Below are 25,113 nucleotides of genomic sequence, written 5' to 3'. Positions count from 1 at the left end.
TCTTTCCTTAAGGAAATTCGGCAAAGATTGGACTGCGCTACCAAGAGAGCTTCTAAGCGGAAGGTAGAGGAGACCTGAAAAGATGAGTCAGTACCTGGACGTCGACTTCCTTCCCAAGCTGCTCTACACTCAAGGAGCACAAGGTAAGGATACCCGATCGCCACACCAGACAAGGACTGCATCTGCAGTGATAGAAAGACGCCAGGCCTGGTGAGAGGAAGTCACCAGGCCTGGTGAGAGTAAGACCCCGGACCAGGTAACAGGAAGACACCAGGCCAGGTGACAGGAAGACACCAGGCCTGGTGTCACGACTCGCTCCCTTCGCTCCCGTTCCCGCCACTTGGGGGCATGTTTTGGGGTTTATTCCCTACTGGACATTTCCTCCGAACCTAATGCTACAGTGCTTTGATGAATTGGGAGCGCTAAAACTTTATTTTCCAAGTTACTTCCCTTCCGGATCCATTCCAGGTTTTTGGCAGCCAGCATGCTACTTTACTGAAATTACTATGCTTCCCAGAATGCCTGGCTCACTGCTTCACCTCCTCCCTTGCAGGACAAGGTTGGGTGGAGGATAGGCAACACCTGTGGCTGCAGGTGCAGCAGGCGGCACACCTGAGGGGTGTGCTCGTTAAGCAGCTTTAAAAGCCTCAGTTTACTTCAGTCCCGCGCTGGTCATCGTTGCAGTGTTCCTGTTGTGACTTGTCCCTTGTTCCTTGTTCCTAGCTTTTGTGCCTAGTTCCTAGCTCCTGTTTCTTGTTCCTCCGCCCTGGATTTCGGATTCATGTGCTAAATTGATTTCTGCTTTCTGGATTTCCCTTTCTGTCTTCCTCTGTCTGCAGGCAGCCTTTCTCTGTGCTTTACCCTTTGATGCAGCCCAATTTGCCTGTGTTTTCTATTTCTTTGATGCTGTCCTTTGCTACTAAAAGACTTGATGCATTAGTCTTTCCTTTTTTAGATTTAGTTTCCTGCCTTTTCTCCTTGGATGGGTGGGTAAGGTTTCCTTTTGTGATATCATTTTCCCTGCTCCTGATTCTTACTTCCTATTGGGATCCATGCCATGTTTTCCATTTCACTTCTGCATTTATTTCCCATTTGATTATTTAGGTGTGGGGTGCTGTAGTAACTAGTCCCTGTGTGAATGCCTTTTGTTTTCCTCACTATTTCTTTAATCACAATTCCTACTTGCTCCTTGACTTATGTCTTAGGTATTTAGTTATCCTCCACCCATTGCTGTTATAGCCTTCTGGGTCCTTGTTTGATCAACTGGGTTCGTGGGTTTACTGACATTCAAGTGGTCTTTCCGATTCTCGTGAGTACTGTTTCTAAGTTCCTTATTCAGTATCATCCAGAGTGTCAGCACACAGATCCTGTCCTTGCTTGCCCTCTACGTGGGCTTAGCGCTGTCAGTATCTGTAAGAGCATAGTGGGTAAGGAGTTTGCCGACTTTCCTTTCAGTCATAAGGAGGTTCTAAGTGCTTACCCCACATCCCTTTTCATATATAGGTATTTTTGTTTCACTCTATCTGCACTCCTGGGTTTTAGTATTATGAGTCGTGGTTCTTGTGTGCACGTTGTTTGATTCAAGGTTATTCACTGTGCGATTTTGTGCACATTTCCATTGCCATATTCGCTGCCTTTGTACTCACCTGATTAATCCTGACACCTGGTGAAAGTAAGACACCAGGCCAGGTGACAGGAAGACACCAGGCCAGGTGACAGGAAGACACCAGGCCAGGTGACAGGAGACACCAGGCCAGGTGAGAGGAGGACACCGGCCCAGGTGACAGGAGACACCGGGCCAGCTGGCAGAAAGGCACTAGACCAGGTGACCAGGGTCGGACTGCGGCAGAGCATTGCCTCGGTCACCAATGAAAAAGTGGCCCACAGTCACAAATGGCTATTCATTCTTTTTGGAAAGGGCTGTTTGAGGGAGTAAGAGGTTGTACAACGTGTTGCAAATTGTGCAGTTTAAAGAACATGTCTTCCATAACTCTGGTAAAATCTAGCTGCACAGTGAAGTAACTCCTTAAACTGGCCCACTTTGGCCCAAAAACAGGCCCACTGTGATCAAACACAGCAGCCCACACTAGCATGTTGGGCCTGCCCATCGGGCATTGCCCTATTGCCCGATAGGTCCGTCCAAGCCTGCAAGTGACAGACAGACACCAGGCCAGGTGACAGAAACACGCCAGGCCAGGTGACAGAAACACACCAGGCCAGGTGACAGAAACACACCAGGCCAGGTGGCAGAAACACACCAGGCCTTGTGACAGAAACTCACCAGGCCAGGTGGCAGAAACTCACCAGGCCAGGTGACAGAAACTCACCAGGCCAGGTGACAGAAACACACCAGGCCAGGTGGCAGAAAACCACTGGTCCAGGTCATACGTGTTTCTCTGGTGTCGGGCAATTTTACACCTGAGGGAGACAAACACCATTGCAAGGAATGTTTGCAATGACCTTTCACCTTTCACCTGAACGACTAGCCCAACAAAGGTGCGGATGGGGGTAGACGATTGAGGCGTCAAGTTTATTGTGGTGACTGATTATGAACTAAAAGGCGAGCATGAAGTTGGATGACAATTAACAGAAAGCATCATTACATTTTTTTCCAATGAGCCGAGGCAGTTCGCAGTAACATGTTTCATGCATGCTATCTCTTTGTACCTGGAGCCTTACATGGAACGCCCTTTATAATCAGCAGTAACATGTTCCATTCTACCTCTTTGTACCCGGAGCCCTACATGGAACATGTTTCATGCATGCTACCTCTTTGTACCTGGAGCCTTACATGGAACGCCCTTTATAATCAGCAGTAACATGTTCCATTCTACCTCTTTGTACCCGGAGCCCTACATGGAACATGTGTCATGCATGCTACCTCTTTGTACCTGGAGCCCTACATGGAACATGTTTCATGCATGCTACCTCTTTGTACCTGGAGCCCTACATGGAACATGTTTCATGCATGCTACCTTGAGCCCTACATGGAACGACCTTTATAATCAGCAGTGACATGTTTCATGCTACCTCTTTGTACCTGGAGCCCTACATGGAACATGTTTCATGCATGCTACCTCTTTGTACCTGGAGCCTTACATGGAACGCCCTTTATAATCAGAAGTAACATTTCCATTCTACCTCTTTGTACCCGGAGCCCTACATGGAACATGTGTCATACATGCTACCTCTTTGTACCTGGAGCCCTACATGGAACATGTTTCATGCATGCTACCTCTTTGTACCTGGAGCCCTACATGGAACATGTGTCATGCATGCTACCTTGAGCCCTACATGGAACGACCTTTATAATCAGCAGTAACATGTTTCATGCTACCTCTTTGTACCTGGAGCCCTACATGGAACATGTGTCATGCATGCTACCTCTTTGTACCTGGAGCCTTACATGGAACATGTTTCATGCATGCTACCTCTTTGTACCTGGAGCCCTACATGGAACATGTTTCATGCATGCTACCTTGAGCCCTACATGGAACGACCTTTATAATCAGCAGTAACATGTTTCATAAAACCTCTTTGTACCTGGAGCCCTACATGGAACATGTGTCATGCATGCTACCTCTTTGTACCTGGAGCCCTACATGGAACATGTTTCATGCATGCTACCTCTTTGTACCTGGAGCCCTACATGGAACATGTTTCATGCATGCTACCTTGAGCCCTACAATGAACGCCCTTTATAATCAGCAGTAACATGTTTCATACTACCTCTTTGTACCTGCAGCCCTACATGGAACATGTTTCATGCATGCTACCTTGAGCCCTACAATGAACGCCCTTTATAATCAGCAGTAACATGTTTCATGCTACCTCTTTGTACCTGGAGCCCTACATGGAACATGTTTCATGCATGCTACCTTGAGCCCTACATGGAACGACCCTTATAATCAGCAGTAACATGTTTCATGCTACCTCTTTGTACCTGGAGCCCTACCTGGAACATGTGTCATGCATGCTACCTCTTTGTACCTGGAGCCCTACATGGAACATGTTTCATGCATGCTACCTCTTTGTACCTGGAGCCCTACATGGAACATGTTTCATGCATGCTACCTTGAGCCCTACAATGAACGCCCTTTATAATCAGCAGTAACATGTTTCATGCTACCTCTTTGTACCTGGAGCCCTACATGGAACATGTTTCATGTATTCTACCTTGAGCCCTACATGGAACGACCTTTATAATCAGCAGTAACATGTTTCATGCTACCTCTTTGTACCTGGAGCCCTACATGGAACATGTTTCATGCATGCTACCTTGAGCCCTACAATGAACGCCCTTTATAATCAGCAGTAACATGTTCCATGCTACCTCTTTCAATTTAGGGCCCTGCATGGGGCACCCTTCACAAAGAGCCGCAGGTTCCAGTTCTATGTTGAGACAATGGAAAGCAGAAGGTGATCTTAGCATGCGCAAGCGATGAGCACATGTAATTGGAATGGAACCACATACTCTAACATGTTCATTCCACAGATTTGTAAACAACCAAAAATGATTGACGGTTACTTCTATGCAGCTACATTTCTTCACTGCCTCTTTTTTGTAATGTTCACAACAACGGTTAGCAGCATGTCAGTTATACTGTCCGCGCAGTTCTAGAGGGTCTTCTTCTGCCTGGTGAAGGAATGGTGGCTGTGGATTAAGAGGTCCGGCCGCTGTGGTGCGTGCCTCTGACGTGGCTCCCACCTCTGCATCTTTACTTGAACTCCATTGGTGCCGACCGTGCACAATTCCCACTGTAAAGTGTGGCACTACCGGGCCTTGAAAACTGTAGAACACCAACTTCCAGAACAATCTACACGCTCCTGAAATGTTGAATGCACTGCCATGCTTCATACATAATACTGCACACATAGGTGTGCCCTGTACACACAAATGCCCCCCTTCACCCACCGTGTTTCTTCTCGATGTATGCAAGGTCTACCCAGCCTTGAGAGTGCAGGTTTCCATTGAATCACCAAACACCTCAACGTGCACCATTGCTTAGTCGGTGATACGCTGCTCGATTCACGGCTCTGTCTCATTTGCGATGCTCTGCATGGGAAAGTTAAAGGAGCAAACCAGTGTTGCAGAAGGGGGGAGCCATGTGCCTCTTAGAGTTTCCTAATTTGCCCCTTCTCCTGGGACTTAGGACTTTGAATTGATAATTGTGAAGAGGCGCCCTTGAAACCTCTTCCACGTGAAACACTCTGCCTGTGCGTGCTGTAGTCAGCCCTTGACTACTCAGCTGAGCTGAGTCACAGCCTAATGCAAGCCACTCACAGGCTTTGACAGCTTAAAGGTTGGATCTGGGATAATGTGCACAACCCCACATCTGAAACGGCGGGCAAAGATCCACTTGAGCACATCCCAAGACCATCACGGCACCGCTCCCTATGCTCGCGCACCTTCATGAAGTACACAGAGCTGCCTAAAATACAGACTAACTATTGGCTTGCATTGCATACCCATGTCTCCACAAACACCTTTAGTCAGATCAACCAGCTATGAGATCCCAGACACGCCAGAAGCAACAAGCATTTCACCATCTTCGTGATCAATACAAACTCAATGGAGCTAATTTTCATGGGTGGTGTAACGTGATTGAAAGGCGTTAACGCCGGCTTTTATGCCTTTCAATCACGCCACGCCACATTTGTATACATTAGTATGGCGGAGAGGGGGGCAGAACATAACTTGCGTTTCCTCTGCCTCCCTTTCTCTCCACCATACATGTGCTCCAGGATTTGCACCTGCATGAATTTTCATGCCGGCGCAAATGCTGTAGATCCCAACGAGCTTTAGGAACCAGCATGCCTCACGCAGACCCCCGTAGGGATTGATTGTACACGCTGTCTGATATGCTCGCATGTCGTACAACCTTTATTTGTAATGTTTGTAATTGAAATTGGACCCTCCCCTGGTCGTGATGCAGTACAGTGGCAAAACCGGCTTGGTGAACATCATTGCGATTGTGATGTAATTAGGTGTCCATGCATCAGGAATTGGGTATCATAAACATTGTAGCAACAGAAAGATTGGTTTGCAAGAGAGTAGAACTGAGGCATTTTTTTACCATGCCAAGTCATTATTGTTAAGCAAAATGTCATATTTGAGACTTAAGCATGTCCACACCAATCCGCACTATAGCTCCTGAGGAATGTCTAGAATTTTGTTGCATGAGGGATTGAAACATGTTGATCAATTCATACGTTATGTTATATTTGCGCATCATTATAGTAATCCCAGTGAGATGCAACTGCATTTTGGGACTTTGGTGTTAAAGTGATTAAGTGTGGGTATAGTGGAAGTAGTAATTATACACTGAGGTATATGTGTATGTTTTGATATGTTCTTGGTGTAGGAATAACATTGTTTTTACTTTTTTAACACCTTTGGAGTATGATGTAGGTCAATTGTTTTGGGACGTTATACTTTAATTAGTTTAGGAGGAACAGGTAATGTTGTACTTAATAGGACATATTCCTTTGTTTTAGTATAAGATGTAGACCCTGCCCGATATTTATTTGTAATCGTGAGCATCGCTTGCTATGCGAGCATGGCAGGCAGCGTGTACAATGGATCCCTGTGGGGTCCGCTTGCTTCATGCTGGGTCCTAAAGCTGGCAGCGGCACTAAAAATTTAAAGTAAGCAGTGCCTGGCATTAGAGCATGCCAGGCAGCATTTACTGATTTTGCACAGCAGAGTGCAAATGTGCAGGGCAAAAGGCAATGTATACATGTGTACACCCCCTTTTGCCCTGCACATTTGCACTCCGCCGTGCAAATGATGAAATTTGGTGGCAGGGAGCTGCCTTCGTGCATGTCAACACGTAACGGCTCCCCCGCTTGTGCATGTCAGCACGTAACGGCTTCCCCGCTGCCAAATTACAAAACTTGCCCACGTGAGCTCCAATCTGTCTAGGATATCTGTTGCCTCTGTTCCGCCGGACCTTTCCACCCCTATTCAGGGGTGGACTGGCCTATAGTGAACTCTGGAGATTTCCCGGTAGGCCTCTGCACCCTGGGCCTCTTTTGTGTGATATTTCCACATTTTCCCATAGGAAAAGCATTGGGCTTGCTGAAAATGTCTAATATGGGGCCACTTTCAAAATTATTTCCAGGGCCTCTTTTGGTTCCCAGTCCACCCCTGCGCCTATTTCGCTTTTTATCTCCAAGGACTCAATTCTTGTTAGTCCAGGCATGAGCACACCACATACTTCCAGCAAACCTTGCTGTCGGGAGACCACTTAGGAGGTAACAGGCACAGTAGTAATGACTATAACAATACATTTAGCCAGAAGTGCAAAGTTCGTTCCCTGCTTACCGTGCACAATGCATAATTAACCATACATCTTGGGACATTAAAGGAGTAAATGCATTGTCTGTTTGCTATTCCACTGAGATGATGGAGCGCCTTTCTCCCACCATCCGTAGCCTGACGAAGTGCTGGGTAATCAGTTAGCCCCTTCAATGTGGAGTCTACATTTTGCCTCAATATCTGCATCATTTAACATTCTAGCATTTTACTGCGAGGTGTTCAGTGGCCGCTTTATGCTGTCTTCCCTGTACCACACACATCGTGCAATATATGTCCTTACACATTGAAGGACCAGAACGGTGCACCACATTATTCTTATGCAAATTGCCAAAAAAGCACTTCCGGGACACTTTAGCAGGAACTAATACAAAAGTTTATTAGAATACCTGGCAAGGCTGCTCCATGACACCTTCAGCATGCCACATGTGGTGACAGAGACCTGGCTGCATGAGGCGGCTGGACCCGCATTATCATTGGCGGTTATCTCGTATGGACCGACTGAATGGAAAGGGCGGGTGTAGCCTTTATCCATATGGTCGAATTCCAAGTGTGAGAAGCAGAAATAGCAAGCCCCGCAGGCTGTGAAACTATACACATGAAAGTCAGCATACATGCGAACACCACAGTTAACTTCATACTTATTTACAGACCACAGAATTCTATGCCCAAAGTCATAAATCAGTTGGCGAATGCTGTGCTGCCTACTTTTAAAGCTTCTGCAGAATTGGTCCTTCTCTGAGATTTCAATTGGCACTGTGTTGTGGATTCAGATCCCAAAGCCGCAGACCAAAAAACATGATTTGAGGACTTGGGACATAACCAATTGTTTTCCAATGCAACTCCCACGAAAGGTAATGCATTGGACTGGATGGTCAACCATCATTTAACAGTGTGTAAGATTGATTTCTCACCTGGCTCATGGAATGATCAATTCTTTATATTCTTTGATCTTTTAATTCCTATTACGATAATTACAAAATATAAGCCCAGAAATTGGATCTCCTCACGTGATTTGCATAGAGTCACCCCAGAAGTAATGGAGCATTGGACTATCCCATTGGCAAACTCAGTTACTAAGATGGAGTCCGCTACCGAGATAGCCAGTGCCTATCAAGAAACCCTTAAGAACGCCGTAAATATGATTGCCCTATGCAGACTAGACTATTGCCACAAAAAAACACCAACACTTGGTATACTTTGGAACTCCAAAAACTCAAAGTAAATAAAAATAAAAGTTTAAAAAATGGAAACACACAGGTTCAGATGAGGACATGACAGACTACAATAGGGATGCAAAAGCATACAAATTAGCTATCCTAGAAGCAACAAAAAGTAATGTATGATACTAGAATAACTATCATGACTCCAAGGAATTATTCATAACTTTGAAAGAACTGGAGACCCCATTCGTAAAGACACAAAGGGCCCCATCGAAGATGAGGCATAGTGTTCAGCAATCCAAGAGGCTATGCTGGATAAATCGCACTGCGTTACACAGAAGATAAGGACCAAGGCTCAGATGGTGAATTCAGAAGAAGCAATAATAGGTATTGGTTCTCCAAAAGAGGAAGCATATCTCTCACCGTTTCATTTTACAATAGTGACTGAGGGTGAGATATCTAATCTCATAATAAAACTGAAACCCCTTAGGTGCAAGGGCGACACATGTGCAGATGTGTCACCGAAAGCTTGTCTCCCTTCTGTGTGAGCGCCAATCACCAAATTTGTGAATCTATCTTTTAAAGAATCCTATGTGCCGGGGATACTAAAGAATGCATGGGTCACTCTTTTGCTCAGAAAATCAGGGCTGATCCCTTCATCCTCCTGGAGTATCAGCCAATTGCGAACACACCATTTCTTTTGAAAATTCTAGATAGAGCTGCTTATGAACAAATCCCAGAATACCTTGCAAACAGTCACATTTTGAATAAATGGCAATCAGGCTTCAGACCTGGGTTTGGAATGGAGACAGCTTTGCTAAATCTCAAATCCAGAACCCTGCGATATATGGATAAAGGGAAATTGGCACTCCTCATGTTGCTAGACCTATCTACCGCTTTCGATTTAGTAGAACAGCATACACTAATCGAAAGATTGCAGGAAGTAGCTGTCTTCTCTAAGGAAGCAGCAGAATGGGTAACGTCATTCTTGGAAAATTGATTCATCAAAATCGGAATTAAGAATGCTGAGACACCCCCATGCAAATGTGTTATGGTGTTCCGCAAAGGGCCTGTTTATCACCCTCTTTACATAATATTTTCATGGCACCGCTCTTCCAGATGCGGGAAGAGAAAGGTGTAGATGCCACGCAATGCATGATCCCATTATTGAATGAACATTAAACTTCAGAGACTAAGTCCAGATTACTAATATCTACGGGTTGCTGAATGTCAGATAAAGGTCCAAAAGAAGGTTAAGACTCTCGGGCCTCAGCACGAGTTGGGCGGTATGCCACCTAACTTTATTTGCGTCAGCGCCCACCCGTCCAGGGAATTACCGCCAGATCACTGGTTGGGAACTAACTGTTACTTCCCATTCCCCATTGGGTCCACTAATGGGGAATTGTTTTGGCGCAATTACTGTGTGGTAATACAGCCGGTGGTAATTGTGCCGAAAATTGGCATTTTCCCAGCGGGTTTACCCCCAGCTATGAGCTGGGGGTTACCACGCCAGACTCGAGATTGGGTGGACCCTTAAATACGGTGTTACTGCTGTATTTAGGGGCTACCGCCCAACTCGTGATCAGGCCCCAAACATTGAATATGAGAGCACTTGTTAACCTGATCTCGACATCAGCATATTACCTTAAACTGTTATCTCAAATGCAGCCCTTTCTCTCAAAAAAGAACTGTGAGACAATCACAGTGGCAATTATTAACTCTAAAATTGATTATTGCAGCAGCCTCCTGACTGGTATCAGTAAAGGAGATTGTGCAAAACTTCAAGGCATCCAAAATAGTGCTATAAGAATGATCGACAGACCAAAGAGAAGAGGTCATGTGCCGGAAGACTGTAAAAAATGGCACTGGCTACCAATAGAGGCAAGAATACAGTTTCGCTTGATGGCAATAACACACAAAGGCCTTCTGGGATTCCCCCCCCCCCCCCCGGTGTATCTGAGCGAAACACGGGAAAGGAAATCAATGCGGAGAACACTCAGGTCTAAAGATGAGAATCTTTCGAAGATGCGCAAGCCCAATGTAACATTGGTCAGGAATAGTGCATTCTTTGCAGTAGCCCCTATGACCTGGAATGCCATACCTCCAGACCCACGGGAAATAGCTTCACACGAGCAATTCAGAAAAGAAATAACAGCCCTTTCCTTTAGATTAGCCTCTAGAACCATGTGCAACCTGTGGACGTTATTCTCCCCCTTCTACCTGGGTTTATCTTATTCTAACTTTTACTATGTTTGCATTTCTTTCCCCCTCTCCCCTGCCCCTCTATGCCTCCAGGCCCATTTGCGCAAATTATAAATGCATTAACATAACATGACATACCATGCATGATGCATGATGTCAGACACGTTTCTAGGTGCAAAATATCCTGAACACTGTGCACCATCAAAGTAAGTTCCGTGAGGACTCAATGCCACTCTTAAAATAATTTACATACAAATAACAGAGTCTTAATGCAACCGTGCTTAATTTACGTTAAACTACCACATAGAACATATAAAGTAAGGCACTTAGTGGCCTCTTTGCTGCGAAATTTCACGTAAACGTTTTAATTTCCAGTCATTTCGGTAGTCACACATAAATGCAACATATTCTTTTATGATTTGAAAAAAAGAGAAGCACCATATGCCCAATGTTTAAAAAAAAAAGTTTAATGACCATTACACCTTTGTGCTTAACGTGGCAAACGGTGATATATTTTTCTATTTTTTGTCCCTAATAGTTTGAAATAAATAACTGCTATTTAAATCTGTTCCTTTCTGTGCATGGTTGTTGTGTATAGCTGTGCTCACAATTTGGCTTGTTTTACCATTCTACGAGAACACTTTAAACATATGTATGTTTCTAATATTTCAATATCCCAAAAAAGTCAAGATTTGTAAGATGTCTAGATCGGCAGTATTTACAGAGCACAACGTTCACCATTGCCATGGCCTCTTAGCACTGACGGGTGCCATGAAGGCAAGGGTTTGGCTGGGTCAACCCCAGGCCAGCTTCCTCAGGCTTCTTGGCACCAAAGGGTGCCTTGGAGGTAAGGGGTTGCCTGGGTCGCCCTCAGGCCAGCTTCCTCAGGCTTCCTGGTACTGATGGATGCATGGAGGCAAGGGATTGCATGGCTCACCCTCAGGCCAGCTTCCTCAGGCTTCTTGACACGGAAGATTGCCTTGGAGGCAAGGGATTGCCTGGGTCACCCTCAGGCCAGCTTCCTCAGGCTTCTTGGCACCTAAGGGTGCCACGGGGCAAGGGATTGGTTGGGTCACCCTCAGGCCATCTTCCTCAGGCTTCTTGGCACTGACGGATGCCATGGAGGCAAGGGATTGCCTGGGTCACCCTCAGGCCAGCTTCCTCAGGCTTCCTGGCACTGATGGATGCCATGGAGGTAAAGGATTGCATGGGTCACCCTCAGGCCAGCTTCCTCAGGCTTCTTTGCACCGAAGGGTGCCATGGAGGCAAGTGATGGCCCAGGTCACCCTCAGGCCAGCTTTCCCAGGCTTCTGGGCACCGATGGGTGCCACAGGGGCACAGGATTACTTGCGTCACCCTCAGGCCAGCTTCCTCAGGCTTCTTGGCACTGATGGACGCTATGGAGGCAAGGGATTGCCTGGGTCACCCTCAGGCTGGCTTCCTCAGGCTTCTTGCCACCGAAGGGTGCTTTGGAGGCAAGGGATTGCCTGGGTCACACACAGTCCAGCTTTCTCAGGCTTGTTGGCACCGAAGGGTACCTTGGAGGCAAGCGATTGCCTGGGTCACCCTCAGGCCTTCTTCCTCAGGCCTCTTGGCACTGATGGATGCCATGGAGGCAAGGGATTGTTTGGCAGGGAAGTCGTAGGATGACTTCAGGCCAGATTCCTCAGTAAAGGAAGGATGGCGGTGCTATACCTCCAGTGCCTCAGAGTGTGAGGTGACTGTCTTTGGTGCAGGGGTTGTCCAGCTTTGAGCCCTTCTGCTATGCAAGGCTGACAGTATGGCTGCGGGTGTGCTGGAATAATGCACAGGAGAGTACATTCCCTGCTACTTACCCCCAGATAACCACGAATGAACAGTTTATTTAGGCATGCAAACTGGGAGGAAGTATGGGAACTCTTAAATGAGGGTGGACTTTGAATTGTGGTTCCTGTGCAACTAGGCCGCATGCAGTTGTTAGTGGCGTTTGTAAAATAATCTAAAATCCGATGCGATCTTAACTCTTAATTGGCCCCTTTCCAAAACAAGTTATAAACCATAGTATGTGTTATTTGTGGATTTGTGAACGTCTATGTAGTATAACAATCATTAATACACAGATGTGTTAATGCCCAGCAACTTACAATGGCAACTAAATATTCAGAACTTTAGATTTCTAGAAATACGTAAAAGATATGTATTTACTCTAAACCCCCAAGGCAGGGCTCTGGAAACTGTTTATTGAACCACGACTGACAAGATCTCTCATAATTGACTAATCTAGCTAGGGCTGATGGGAGTTGTAGTCAAACATATTGAGAGCACAGGTTGCAACCACTAGCCCCAGTGCCTCTGTGACTCAGTTCATGCACAGGGAGAGTATCTCAGAGTATCCCTAGCGGGAGTTCTACTCACTCGAGGGACGTTTTGTTGAGGACTCTGTGGGCAAAGCAAAGGGCCTTGAATTTGATGCATTTAGTCAGTCACTGGAAGCCAGCATAGGCTTCTCAGGGGATGGATAACTGATCTCACCACTTTAGTTTTGATGGCATTGGCGTCCTTCTGTTTTATATCAATCACATTTTCTCATGGCCCAAGTATATTTGTTGCTGTAGTCATCAAGACATTGAGTGCCGCCAATAGGTAGGAAGAACTAAACTTCTTAGAAGATAACCACAAAGAGAATGTACAGCAATCTGTCTAATGCAACACAAAAGTGGTATAGTTAACAAAGAAAATGTAACATGTCCTGATGAGGAATTTGTCACACGTATAGGATGAAAGGTAGTGTTGGATCACAAAATAAAGGACATTAAATAACAGTTCCTTGGAAGAGTATAAACATTAAATGTGCAAAACTTAGGGCCTCATCAAGAGTTGGGTGGTATCCCCGGCTGGGGATATTTGTGTTAGCGACCACCCATCTGGCGTTATTATCGCTGGATCACAGGTTGGGCACTAACTGCTACTCTCCATTCCCCATCGGGTGCTAATTAGTCCGAAAACTAGCATTTTTCCGGCGTATTCTCCCCCAGATCTGAGCTGTGTAAACACACCAGACTCGAGATTGGGCGCACTATTAAATGCGGCAGTAACACAGTTACCACCATATTTAAGGGCTACCGCCCAACTCGTGATCAGGCCTTTATTAATTTGATAAAGAACACAAGAATTGGAGCACAGGTTAAAGGTTGCAGTCCATGAGAATAGAAGAGGATAACGAGAGCTTTGGGACCAAAACTCCTAGTTTTTCCCAGGGACACATTACACGAATAAACAGTTCCAGTACAGGAGGCATTTTTGCATACGGGACATGACTGTACACCAAACGTCAAGGACTGGATTAGATGTGCGAATGTGGAATTTGTTAAAGAAACATTATCAAAAAAAGTCACTCCCTTGATATCTGTGGTGGATTTAGGTAACCCGTCCACTTTCCTTTGCCATGAGGGTGCCGAGCGGAAGCATGCTTAACATTAAAAATCATACAGAGTCCTTGAGGGACAAGAGATGGGGACTGAGAGGGGCGTGAATGAACAACAAAAAACAGTAACTGTGATGGGGACTGAGGGGATGAAGTGAGTGGCTGCTGATGTGAAGCAGAGTCGGGCACACAAGTCCTACAAAAGTAGATCAGAAATGCAGGTGGAGAAACACACACTCTGGGATGTGCAGGGGGACGTATGGGGAGAGAGTAGGCCTGGACTCCCACCCGGTGAAGCCACTGTGTTCCATACAGCCATCAAGAATCTTCAAGGGTCCAATACTGAAGAATAATGCATGCAGGCCAAAGATTGTAATTGGCATATCGAAAGGTGCCCTGGTGCCAAGCGATTGCCTGGGTCTTGGAACACCTGGCCTTCCTTCACTGGCGGAAGATGTAAGGTAGACTGTACCTTCAGCCCGTGTCCAAATGAGTACTTTTTCTTACTCCTTTCAAAGTCGTCGGATGATCTGCTAAGTGAGGGTTTCAGCCCTCTTTTAGAGCCAAATGGGCCCCAGTGATTGGTGCAGGCTAATCCCACCTTACTGAACCAATCCTGGGTCCCCACCAACAATCTTCTGTTATGCATGAGGTCAGGACCAGAGTGCTCTGCAACAGGACAGGCAAGGGGCGACAACACATACATAAGTCCCACCCATCTTCCTGTCTGTTGTAGATCAAAGTGTCTCTCTGGTTAACTGAGCCCTCTGTGACTCTTGATTAAAAGTGCAGGTTTCCCTTGAAGTATGTGCTGGGAGCAGACTTCCTGTCTCCTCAAACCACATACTTCTCCCCTCTGAAGGGGGTCACACGGTAAACAGTGGACCCAGACATGCATTTCACTGCCTTTCATACAAAAGGGTGGGAACTAGCTTCAAGTTGACACATTGCATACCATAGAGGTGTTAGTCCCACCATCCTATTGTCTCTTCGGCAACCAAGCCCTTAAGCAGGCTTGATTCAATTTTCTCATTGGTTTGCACTGCCACCAGCTAGAGTCGACAAAAGGAATGCAGACCCACGGAGCCTTTGATATTTAAATTAGGCTGCTCATGGCTGGAGGAAGGTGTGCCTTGCCCCTTCTGGAGATGCTTTTATGTACCCAGGGTTGTCACATTCCAGCTGAATATGACAGGGGAAGACAGCGCCTGTAGGCTGTGTCTTCCTGGAGTACACGTGACTATGTGTTTTGTGCGGGAAGCAGGTGGACTGTGTGCGGAATGGCCTCACACAGTCCTCTAAGGTTGATCTCCCATCATTCATTTTCATTTATCAAAAAATCAGAAAGCCCAGGCTGAGTGCACTCACCCTGTGCGGATGGTCGACTTCCTCACAGTGATGATAAAGTAGATATTCTTATACAATCTTGACTGGACAGTGCCTTTTATCATTGGGTAATAATTGTTTTTTTGGTGTCTTGCTACTAACCACTGATTACGAGCTTCTGGAGCTAAGCCTGCCGTTCCATCCATGTTACCAAAATTGGACAAGGAGATTTAAAATGTGTTTGTGTTTCCAGTCTAATCGGATCCCTTCTGGTGTACTAGAGGTTTGGGGCTGATTGAGGGTTTAGAAAGCGATAGTCATCCCTAAACCACTGGTGCCCCGGAAGTAGATTTGTCACAGCTCTGTTTCTACAACGCTAGTGTGAAATTTAGCTGCTTGCTTCCAGGCCAATGCAGCACTTTGTATGCATCCTCCTGCATATCAGCTGCCAAACCCCAGGCCGCATCAATATCATTCTAAGACTCAGTGCATGCAGCATCTATGTCGGCACGCGGAGTTACAGCTTGGGGCAGCAGCAGCACGTCCATCCATGCCACGACATCTTCCAATCTGGCCTCGCAGAGCTCCAACAACATCGCCACATCATCTCTGCTGCCATCGGAGCTGCCTAGTGGACCTGGGTGAAATGGTTCACAGACCAGACTAGAAAGCCTGATTCTGTGGCACCAGTTGTTGTGCCTTGGATATAAGGTGACTGAAGGTCTATATCACAGAACACATGTTGGGAGTGTGGAAGTGGTTGTGTGGACTATGGTGGCTAATCAGTGGCAAAGTCAGGGGGATGCTTGTGGGGTTGGCTCTGGCCTCTTTGTCTTTCAGGGGCTGCATACTAGGTCCAATATGAGGAAGAAGTCCTGCTCTGTGGCTCACTTTACATTCCTCTACCTCAGCAGATGCCAGATTCGAGGGGCTCACAGTCACGGTGGTGGATGCAGGGGTTGGCAGAGGGCAGAGTTGTGTTGTGGGTGCTGTTGGTGATAGGATTGGTCACAGGTTTGATAAGTCAGACCTTTCCTTCATCACCACCCTCTAGAATTGCATCAGCTGCTGCTTCTTGAGGGCTGGGCAAAAACAAAGAGGTGATGGCTGGAAGGTTTAGAATTAATCTTAACCACTGGCATTGCTCTGGGCAACCCTCCAGACCACCGTTCTTCGGCCTGCCAAGCCATTACAGAAGACGAAAGACTGTATGCAAATCAGGCTTGGCCCCACCCCAAAAGGGGCAGTCCAGCCCGAACTGCTAGGTCACATCCCTTCTGCACGAGACCACAAGCATCCCCAAACATGTTTCGCCCTTGTTGGGGCTCATCAGTGAGGAGTAGCTTGGGTCTCTAGGCCCAGCAGGCACGGGACCCACGTCTGGGCATACCCGTCCTGCTCGGGGTGACAAAGAAAAAACAAAGAGGTGATGGCTGGAAGGTTTAGAATGAATCCTAACCACTGGCATTGCTCTGGGCAAACCTCCAGACCACCGTTCTTCGTCTACCAAGCCATTACAGAAGGGGAAAGACCTATGCAAATCAGGCTTGGCCCCACCCCAAAAGGGGCAGTCCAGCCCAAACTGCTAGGTCACATCCCTTCTGCATGAGACCACAAGCATCCCCAAACATGTTTCGCCCTTGTTGGGGCTCATCAGTGAGGAGTAGCTTGTGTCTCTAGGCCCAGCAGGCACGGGACCCACGTCTGGGCATACCCGTCCCGCTCGGGATGACAAAGCAAAAACAAAGAGGTGATGGCTGGAAGGTTTAGAATGAATCTTAACCACTGGCATTGCTCTGGGCAACCCTCCAGACCACCGTTCTTCGCCTGCCAAGCCATTACAGAAGGGTAAATACTGTATGCACATCAGGCTTGGCCCCACCCCAAAAGGGGCAGTCCAGCCCAAACTGCTAGGTCACATCCCTTCCGCATGAGACCACAAGCGTCCCCAAACATGTTTCGCCCTTGTTGGGGCTCATCAGTGAGAAGTAGCTTGGGTCTCTAGGCCCAGCAGGCACGGGACCCACGTCTGGGCATACCCGTCCCGCTCGGGGTGACAAAGCAAAAACAAAGAGGTGATGGCTGGAAGGTTTAGAATTAATCTTAACCACTGGCATTGCTCTGGGCAAACCTCCAGACCACCGTTCTTCGCCTGCCAAGCCATTACAGAAGGGGAAAGACTGTATGCAAATCAGGCTTGGCCCCACCCCAAAAGGGGCAGTCCAGCCAAAACTGCTAGGTCACATCCCTTCTGCACGAGACCACAAGCATCCCAAACATGTTTCGCCCTGGTTAGGGCTCATCAGTGAGGAGTAGCTTGTGTCTCTAGGCCCAGCAGGCACGGGACCCACGTCTGGGCATACCCGTCCCGCTCGGGATGACAAAGCAAAAACAAAGAGGTGATGGCTGGAAGGTTTAGAATGAATCTTAACCACTGGCATTGCTCTGGCCAACCCTCCAGACCACCGTTCTTCGCCTGCCAAGCCATTACAGAAGGGTAAAGACTGTATGCACATCAGGCTTGGCCCCACCCCAAAAGGGGCAGTCCAGCCCAAACTGCTAGGTCACATCCCTTCCGCATGAGACCACAAGCGTCCCCAAACATGTTTCGCCCTTGTTGGGGCTCATCAGTGAGAAGTAGCTTGGGTCTCTAGGCCCAGCAGGCACGGGACCCACGTCTGGGCATACCCGTCCCGCTCGGGGTGACAAAGCAAAAACAAAGAGGTGATGGCTGGAAGGTTTAGAATTAATCTTAACCACTGGCATTGCTCTGGGCAAACCTCCAGACCACCGTTCTTCGCCTGCCAAGCCATTACAGAAGGGGAAAGACCGTATGCAAATCAGGCTTGGCCCCACCCCAAAAGGGGCAGTCCAGCCCAAACTGCTAGGTCACATCCCTTCTGCACGAGACCACAAGCATCCCCAAACATGTTTCGCCCTGGTTAGGGCTCATCAGTGAGGAGTAGCTTGGGTCTCTAGGCCCAGCAGGCACGGGACCCACGTCTGGGCATACCCGTCCCGCTCGGGGTGACAAAGCAAAAACAAAGAGGTGATGGCTGGAAGGTTTAGAATAAATCTTAACCACTGGCATTGCTCTGGGCAAACCTCCAGGCCACCGTTCTTCGCCTGCCAAGCCATTACAGAAGGGGAAAGACCGTATGCAAATCAGGCTTGGCCCCACCCCAAAAGGGGCAGTCCAGCCCAAACTGCTAGGTCACATCCCTTCTGCATGAGACCACAAGCATCCCCAAACATGTTTTGCCCTTGTTGGGGCTCATCAGTGAGGAGTAGCTTGGGTCTCTAGGCCCAGCAGGCACGGGACCCACGTCTGGGCATACCCGTCCCGCTCGGGGTGACAAAGCAAAAACAAAGAGGTGATGGCTGGAAGGTTTAGAATGAATCTTAACCACTGGCATTCCTCTGGGCAACCCTCCAGACCACCGTTCTTCGCCTGCCAAGCCATTACAGAAGGGTAAAGACTGTATGCAAATCAGGCTTGGCCCCACCCCAAAAGGGGCGGTCCAGCCCAAACTGCTAGGTCACATCCCTTCTGCACGAGACCACAAGCATCCCCAAACATGTTTCGCCTTGTTGGGGCTCATCAGTGAGGAGTAGCTTGGGTCTCTAGGCCCAGCAGGCACGGGACCCACGTCTGGGCATACCCACCCCGCTCTGTGTGACAAAGCAAAAACAAAGAGGTGATGGCTGGAAGGTTTAGAATGAATCTTAACCACTGGCATTGCTCTGGGCAACCCTCCAGACCACTGTTCTTCGCCTGCCAAGCCATTATAGAAGGGGAAAGACCGTATGCAAATCAGGCTTGGCCCCACCCCAAAAGGGGCAGTCCAGCCCAAACTGCTAAGTCACATCCCTTCTGCATGAGACCACAAGCATTCCCAAACATGTTTCGCCCTTGTTGGGGCTCATCAGTGAGGAGTAGCTTGGGTCTCTAGGCCCAGCAGGCACGGGACCCATGTCTGGGCATACCCGTCCCGCTCGGAGTGACAAAGCAAAAACAAAGAGGTGATGGCTGGAAGGTTTAGAATTAATCTTAACCACTGGCATTGCTCTGGGCAAACCTCCAGACCACCGTTCTTCGCCTGCCAAGCCATTACAGAAGGGGAAAGACCGTATGCAAATCAGGCTTGGCCCCACCCCAAAAGGGGCAGTCCAGCCCAAACTGCTAGGTCACATCCCTTCTGCATGAGACCACAAGCATCCCCAAACATGTTTTGCCCTTGTTGGGGCTCATCAGTGAGGAGTAGCTTGGGTCTCTAGGCCCAGCAGGCACGGGACCCACGTCTGGGCATACCCGTCCCGCTCGGGGTGACAAAGCAAAAACAAAGAGGTGATGGCTGGAAGGTTTAGAATGAATCTTAACCACTGGCATTGCTCTGGGCAACCCTCCAGACCACCGTTCTTCGCCTGCCAAGCCATTACAGAAGGGGAAAGACCGTATGCAAATCAGGCTTGGCCCCACCCCAAAAGGGGCAGTCCAGCCCAAACTGCTAGGTCACATCCCTTCTGCATGAGACCACAAGCATCCCCAAACATGTTTTGCCCTTGTTGGGGCTCATCAGTGAGGAGTAGCTTGGGTCTCTAGGCCCAGCAGGCACGGGACCCACGTCTGGCATACCCGTCCCGCTCGGGGTGACAAAGCAAAAACAAAGAGGTGATGGCTGGAAGGTTTAGAATGAATCGTAACCACTGGCATTGCTCTGGGCAACCCTCCAGACCACCGTTCTTCGCCTGCCAAGCCATTACAGAAGGGTAAAGACTGTATGCAAATCAGACTTGGCCCCACCCCAAAAGGGGCAGTCCAGCCCGAACTGCTAGGTCACATCCCTTCTGCACGAGACCACAAGCATGCCCAAACATGTTTCGCCCTGGTTAGGGCTCATCAGTGAGGAGTAGCTTGGGTCTCTAGGCCCAGCAGGCACAGGACCCACGTCTGGGCATACCCGTCCCGCTCGGGGTGACAAAGCAAAAACAAAGAGGTGATGGCTGGAAGGTTTAGAATGAATCTTAACCACTGGCATTGCTCTGGGCAAACCTCCAGACCACCGTTCTTTGCCTGCCAAGCCATTACAGAAGGGGAAATGCCGTATGCCAATCAGGCTTGGCCCCACCCCAGAAGGGGCAGTTGTGTGGACTATGGTGGCTAATCAGTGGCAAAGTCAGGGAGATGCCTGTGGGGTTGGCTCTGGCCTCTTTTTCTGTCATGGCTTGCATACTAGGTCCAATATGAGGAAGAAGCCCTGCTCTGTGGCTCACTGTACATTCCTCTACCTCAGCAGATGCCGGATCCGAGGGGCTCACAGTCACGGTGGTGGATGCAGGGGTTGGCAGAGGGCAGAGTTGTGTTGTGGGTGCTGTTGGTGATAGTATTGGTCACATGTTTGATAAGTCAGACCTTTCCTTCATCACCACCCTCTAGAATTGCATCGGCTGCTGCTTCTTGAGGGCCACCTCCAAGAAGGAGAATGGCGTTTACGAATCTGTGGCTATGTTCATTTTTTTTTACATGTATTGATGGTGTGCCTTGTGTGGCACTGCAGCATGTATGCACATATCTGTCCCACCTTTTCCCATACTAGGTGCATCCACCATATCTGCCTATTATATGTGAAACCAACTGTATTGTGAAACCTAGTCCTCTCTCCCACTATACAGGACTCTCAATTCTGGGTGTGCTTCCCCATACCAAATTGTTAAGTGAAACCTAGGCCTCTTTCCTACTGGACAAGGTTCTCAAATCTAGTTGTATCCCCCACATCTGCCTATTATATTGTGAATCCTACTGTATTGTGAATCATAGGCCTCTCTTCCACTATACAGGATTCTCAATTCTAGGTGTATCGCCCATGATCTGCCTATTATGCTGCAAAACCTACTGTATGGTGAAACCTAGGCCATATCTGATTATTATATCATGAAACCTACTGCATTGTGAAACCTAGGCCTCTCTCCCTCTATACAGGACTCTCAATTCTAGGCGTGTTTCCCCGTACCCAAATTGTTTTGTGAAGCCTAGGCCTCTTACTATACAGGGTTCTCAAATCTAGGTGTATCCCCCATATCTGTCTATTGTCTTAAGAGGATAGCTCAGCGGCAACGTGCTTGCCTTGGAAGCAAGACGACACGGAGCAACACAGGTTTGATCCCCGTGTCCACGCTTAGAAACCTCTGGGTATTAAGTGCGTTACAAATAACCAATCATATCATATTATATTGCAAAACGTACTGTGAAACCTAGGCCCTGTGATGGTCATAGCCTTTTCCTCCCACTGCTGCAGCTGCCGGCACAGTGGTGAGACAACACCTGTAGCTTGGGTCTCCTTCCAGTGCTCTCCAGCATTACCATTGATTTGTGTCTGCAGGTCTTTCCACTGATTCCTGAGGTTCCCTGCTGCAAGGGGTTCAGACCCCAGTGTTTTTTTCTTTTTCTTTTTCTTTTAATTTGTATATGGTTTTATTAAACCTTTACAAAAAAGTATAGAAGAAAATAGAGATTTTGTTTACAATGCATAGAAATACTTCATACGCAATAAAATATACAACAAAGTGATATAAATATCAATCATATAACATATAGCAATCATCATATAAGGTTAAGATAGGGTTAGCAAAATGACAACTAATATCAAAAATGACCTTTGTATATACATCATCAAGGAATTCATCTGGATTACTCCAATTGAAGGTTACATAGAAAGCCAGACAGTGCCAATCCCTCACACGTACTTTGAATACATAGGCAACGTTGCCATACCAACTCAGTAGGTAAACCCAAATACAAAACCTTCAATGCACCCAAACAAGAATCTCTAAGGGTATTAAGTTGCATACAAAACAAAAGAAGGTGTTTAGCCATTTCGGGAACTGACTGACAAAATCCACAAAGGCTATCTTCCACCATAGTTTGTTTCCAACGCAATCTAATGGCCAATGTTGGAAGAATGTTTCAGCGCAATCTTAACAATATATGTCGATGCTTTCGATTCGGAAAAATAGTGTGTATTGTAGAAAGAGACCCTTTTTTCTTGTATTGATGTGCTAGATGGAACATAGATTTTTATGAGTGAAAGCAATAAATGGTAAAACACAAATCATAGTCCTGCAATTTCTTTTTAGTTTTCATTGTATTAGCTGTTAGCTGTTCTAAGTCAGAGCCAATGTTACAAAGAATTGTTTCACATGAGTTGCAGAAATGAGTTAAGAAACTAGAAGATTCAATATTGTTTCCTACAAGTTCATATAGAGTATTATATAATGGGGCCTTGAATTTGGCATACAGCGTAAGCATCTTCCAATGCACCCGATATTTTAAAGAGACATAGCCTAGTTTGTATCGGATTGCAGCCAAAGGGACCGCATTTGGTAAGAGAAGAACCCGTCTCCAAATGGCACCTTCGATCACATCGAGTTTAGCAATGGTAGAGCCCGTACAGAGTTCCAAACCATATGTCAGTTTAGGGGCAATTTTCCCTTCAAAGAAGAGGAGGGCTGGTTTGATGGAGAATCAACCATATTTATGGTTGATTTTAAGAATTTGGGTTTCCAATGCCTTAGCTTTATTCAGAAACATAGTTATCTGCCCTCTCGAGCCCCTACTAGCCCCAACATAATAGCCAAGATAAATAAAGCTATTAGAAGTGGTTACCCTTACCCCCACCAAATTTCAGGAGTTGGTATTTTTCCTATGAACGCCTTTGGATAAGGCAAGGATTCTAGTTTTGGCAGGGTTGATGGTCAAACCATTTATCTTGGCATAGTTGGCAAAGACATCTAAAAGACGCTGGAGCCCCACCTTGGTTAAATCACATAACAGGAAGTCGTCCGCGTAGGCCAACCATATAATCTTCGCTGAGGCAAGTTTTGGTGCTAATAGACCCTCCTTAGCTAAAGGTTCAGCTGCGTCAGAAACATACTGATTGAACACCCATGTGGCTAGGACACATCCCTGTCTGACCACACAGAATGTATGAACAACAGCTGATATATCTCCCTTTTGGTTTAAGCATATTCTTACGCCAGAGTTGTTGTAAACCCCCCTCCAAGAGACTCAGTAGTCCCATTGGTAGACCCCAGGATGCTAGCTTGTGCCACAGCCTATCTCGGTCGACGCATTCAAAGGCCGCCGAGAGGTCCACAGAGGCCCTAAAGGTAGGGCCCCTGTCACATCCCCAGGCGGCATCCTGAATGCACTTGACCACAATTACATTAATATTTGTAGAATGAAATGTACGAAAACCAGTTTGAAACGGGCTCAAAGGGTGACAGGTTTTTTCCCCAATCCTTGAGATGTGAAAGTAGTAGGGCAGAGAGGATTTAGCAATCTGCGCCTATCAGCGCAATAGGCTGATAATTTTTTGGGTCGGACCTGCTGCCACATTCAAAAATCAGGATAATGTTTGCTAATGACCATGAGTTTGGGCAGACTCCAGATTGAAGGACGTCTCTAAACTCAAGGCGTAAAAGATTGGCCCATAGGTTAGGATCAGCCTTGAATGTATTGTTGGTTAAACCATTCGGGACTGGTGCTGTTGATCTTTTGCACTTTTTAATTAGATCTAAAACAGTATGGATCTCAATGGGAGGTTCCCGTTTAGAGAAGGGACCTATGGGTCTACAGTACACAAAATTATCATTGCCCTGCGATGGTTTAAGGGCAAATCTGTTAGCATAAAAATCCAGCCAACCTTGTTCCAAAATCGGATTTAATAAGGCAATAGCCAGGTTAGTGTCTTGTCTATTAACAATGGTCCAGAATGCGCCCACATTCGCCTTCCTAAGGACCTGGAGCAATAAATCTGAGTCCTGTTGCAAAATCTGATGTTTAACAGATATGCAAACATTTTTATATCCTTGTTTGATCTTTCTAATGAGGTCCGATCTTGTGAGCCTATCGAGATTCGATAATTTGAGTCTCCTAAGGGCTTTATTCCTATTAGATTTTGCCAATGCTAGATCTGGGTTATAACAGTGGGTATGCCTATCAACAGGGGCTGAGCGTGCGGATCGTTTCCCGAGTTCGTCTACCGCTGCACTTACAAGGGACATGACAGTCGTAGTGTTAAAAGTTGCCATTTTCCAGTCATATGTAGTCTGGTTAAGCCTAGCTCCCAGATTGTGGTTCAAAGTGTCAATATTTTTAGGAGACCAACGGACAGCGGAACCAGATGAATTGGATGTAACCTGAAGCTGGGACTGTTGGGTCCCCTGAAGATGGCTTATCTTAAAGATTGCCCTTAGGATTCCATTGTCACTCCGGCTATTCATATAAATTTCAAACAGCGAACATCTATTACATAGATAATCGTCGACAAAGATGTAGTCGAGCATAGAAGTAGAGTGTCCACGCCGCCAGGTGTGCCAGGTGGTATTATCAGTTTGAGATTGTGAGTAGCTTACCAGGGGTTGTAGGCCAAAGTTACCCAGCCCGGCATACCAAGTATAGCCTACTTGTTTTTTCTTTGAGCCGGATAGGTTAACCATATTCATCTCACACATTTCCCATGGGGATTTCTCAAGGTCACATTCACAACTTAAATCACCTGCTACTAGAACATGTCCAGAACTATTAGCAAAGACCCAATCAAGAATAATCTGAGACACAGCAGTCACAAAAAAGTCAACCACACCCAAACCACTATGCCAGTAAATATTAACAATTAATAATTTCAATTCAGCACTGTTAG

General features: G+C 47.0%; 1 protein-coding gene across 2 annotated transcripts in view; it reads left to right on the top strand.

The window, feature by feature from the left end:
• PHACTR1 (phosphatase and actin regulator 1) overlaps nt 1–25,113 on the top strand; it is a 1,343,031-nt gene that overhangs the window by 5,278 nt on the left and 1,312,640 nt on the right. For both annotated transcript variants that reach the window (XM_069620495.1, XM_069620496.1), the window contains exon 2: nt 13–143. In XM_069620495.1, the coding sequence (XP_069476596.1) occupies nt 83–143 (61 nt within the window). In that variant the 5' untranslated portion in view covers nt 13–82. The remainder of the gene's footprint in view (nt 1–12; nt 144–25,113) is intronic.

Source organism: Ambystoma mexicanum, chromosome 5q (genome assembly GCF_040938575.1).
Source record: "Ambystoma mexicanum isolate Mex_15411 chromosome 5q, UKY_AmexF1_1, whole genome shotgun sequence".
In the NCBI taxonomy this organism is placed as follows: domain Eukaryota; kingdom Metazoa; phylum Chordata; class Amphibia; order Caudata; family Ambystomatidae; genus Ambystoma; species Ambystoma mexicanum.
This window is presented reverse-complemented; position numbering and strand designations above follow the sequence as displayed.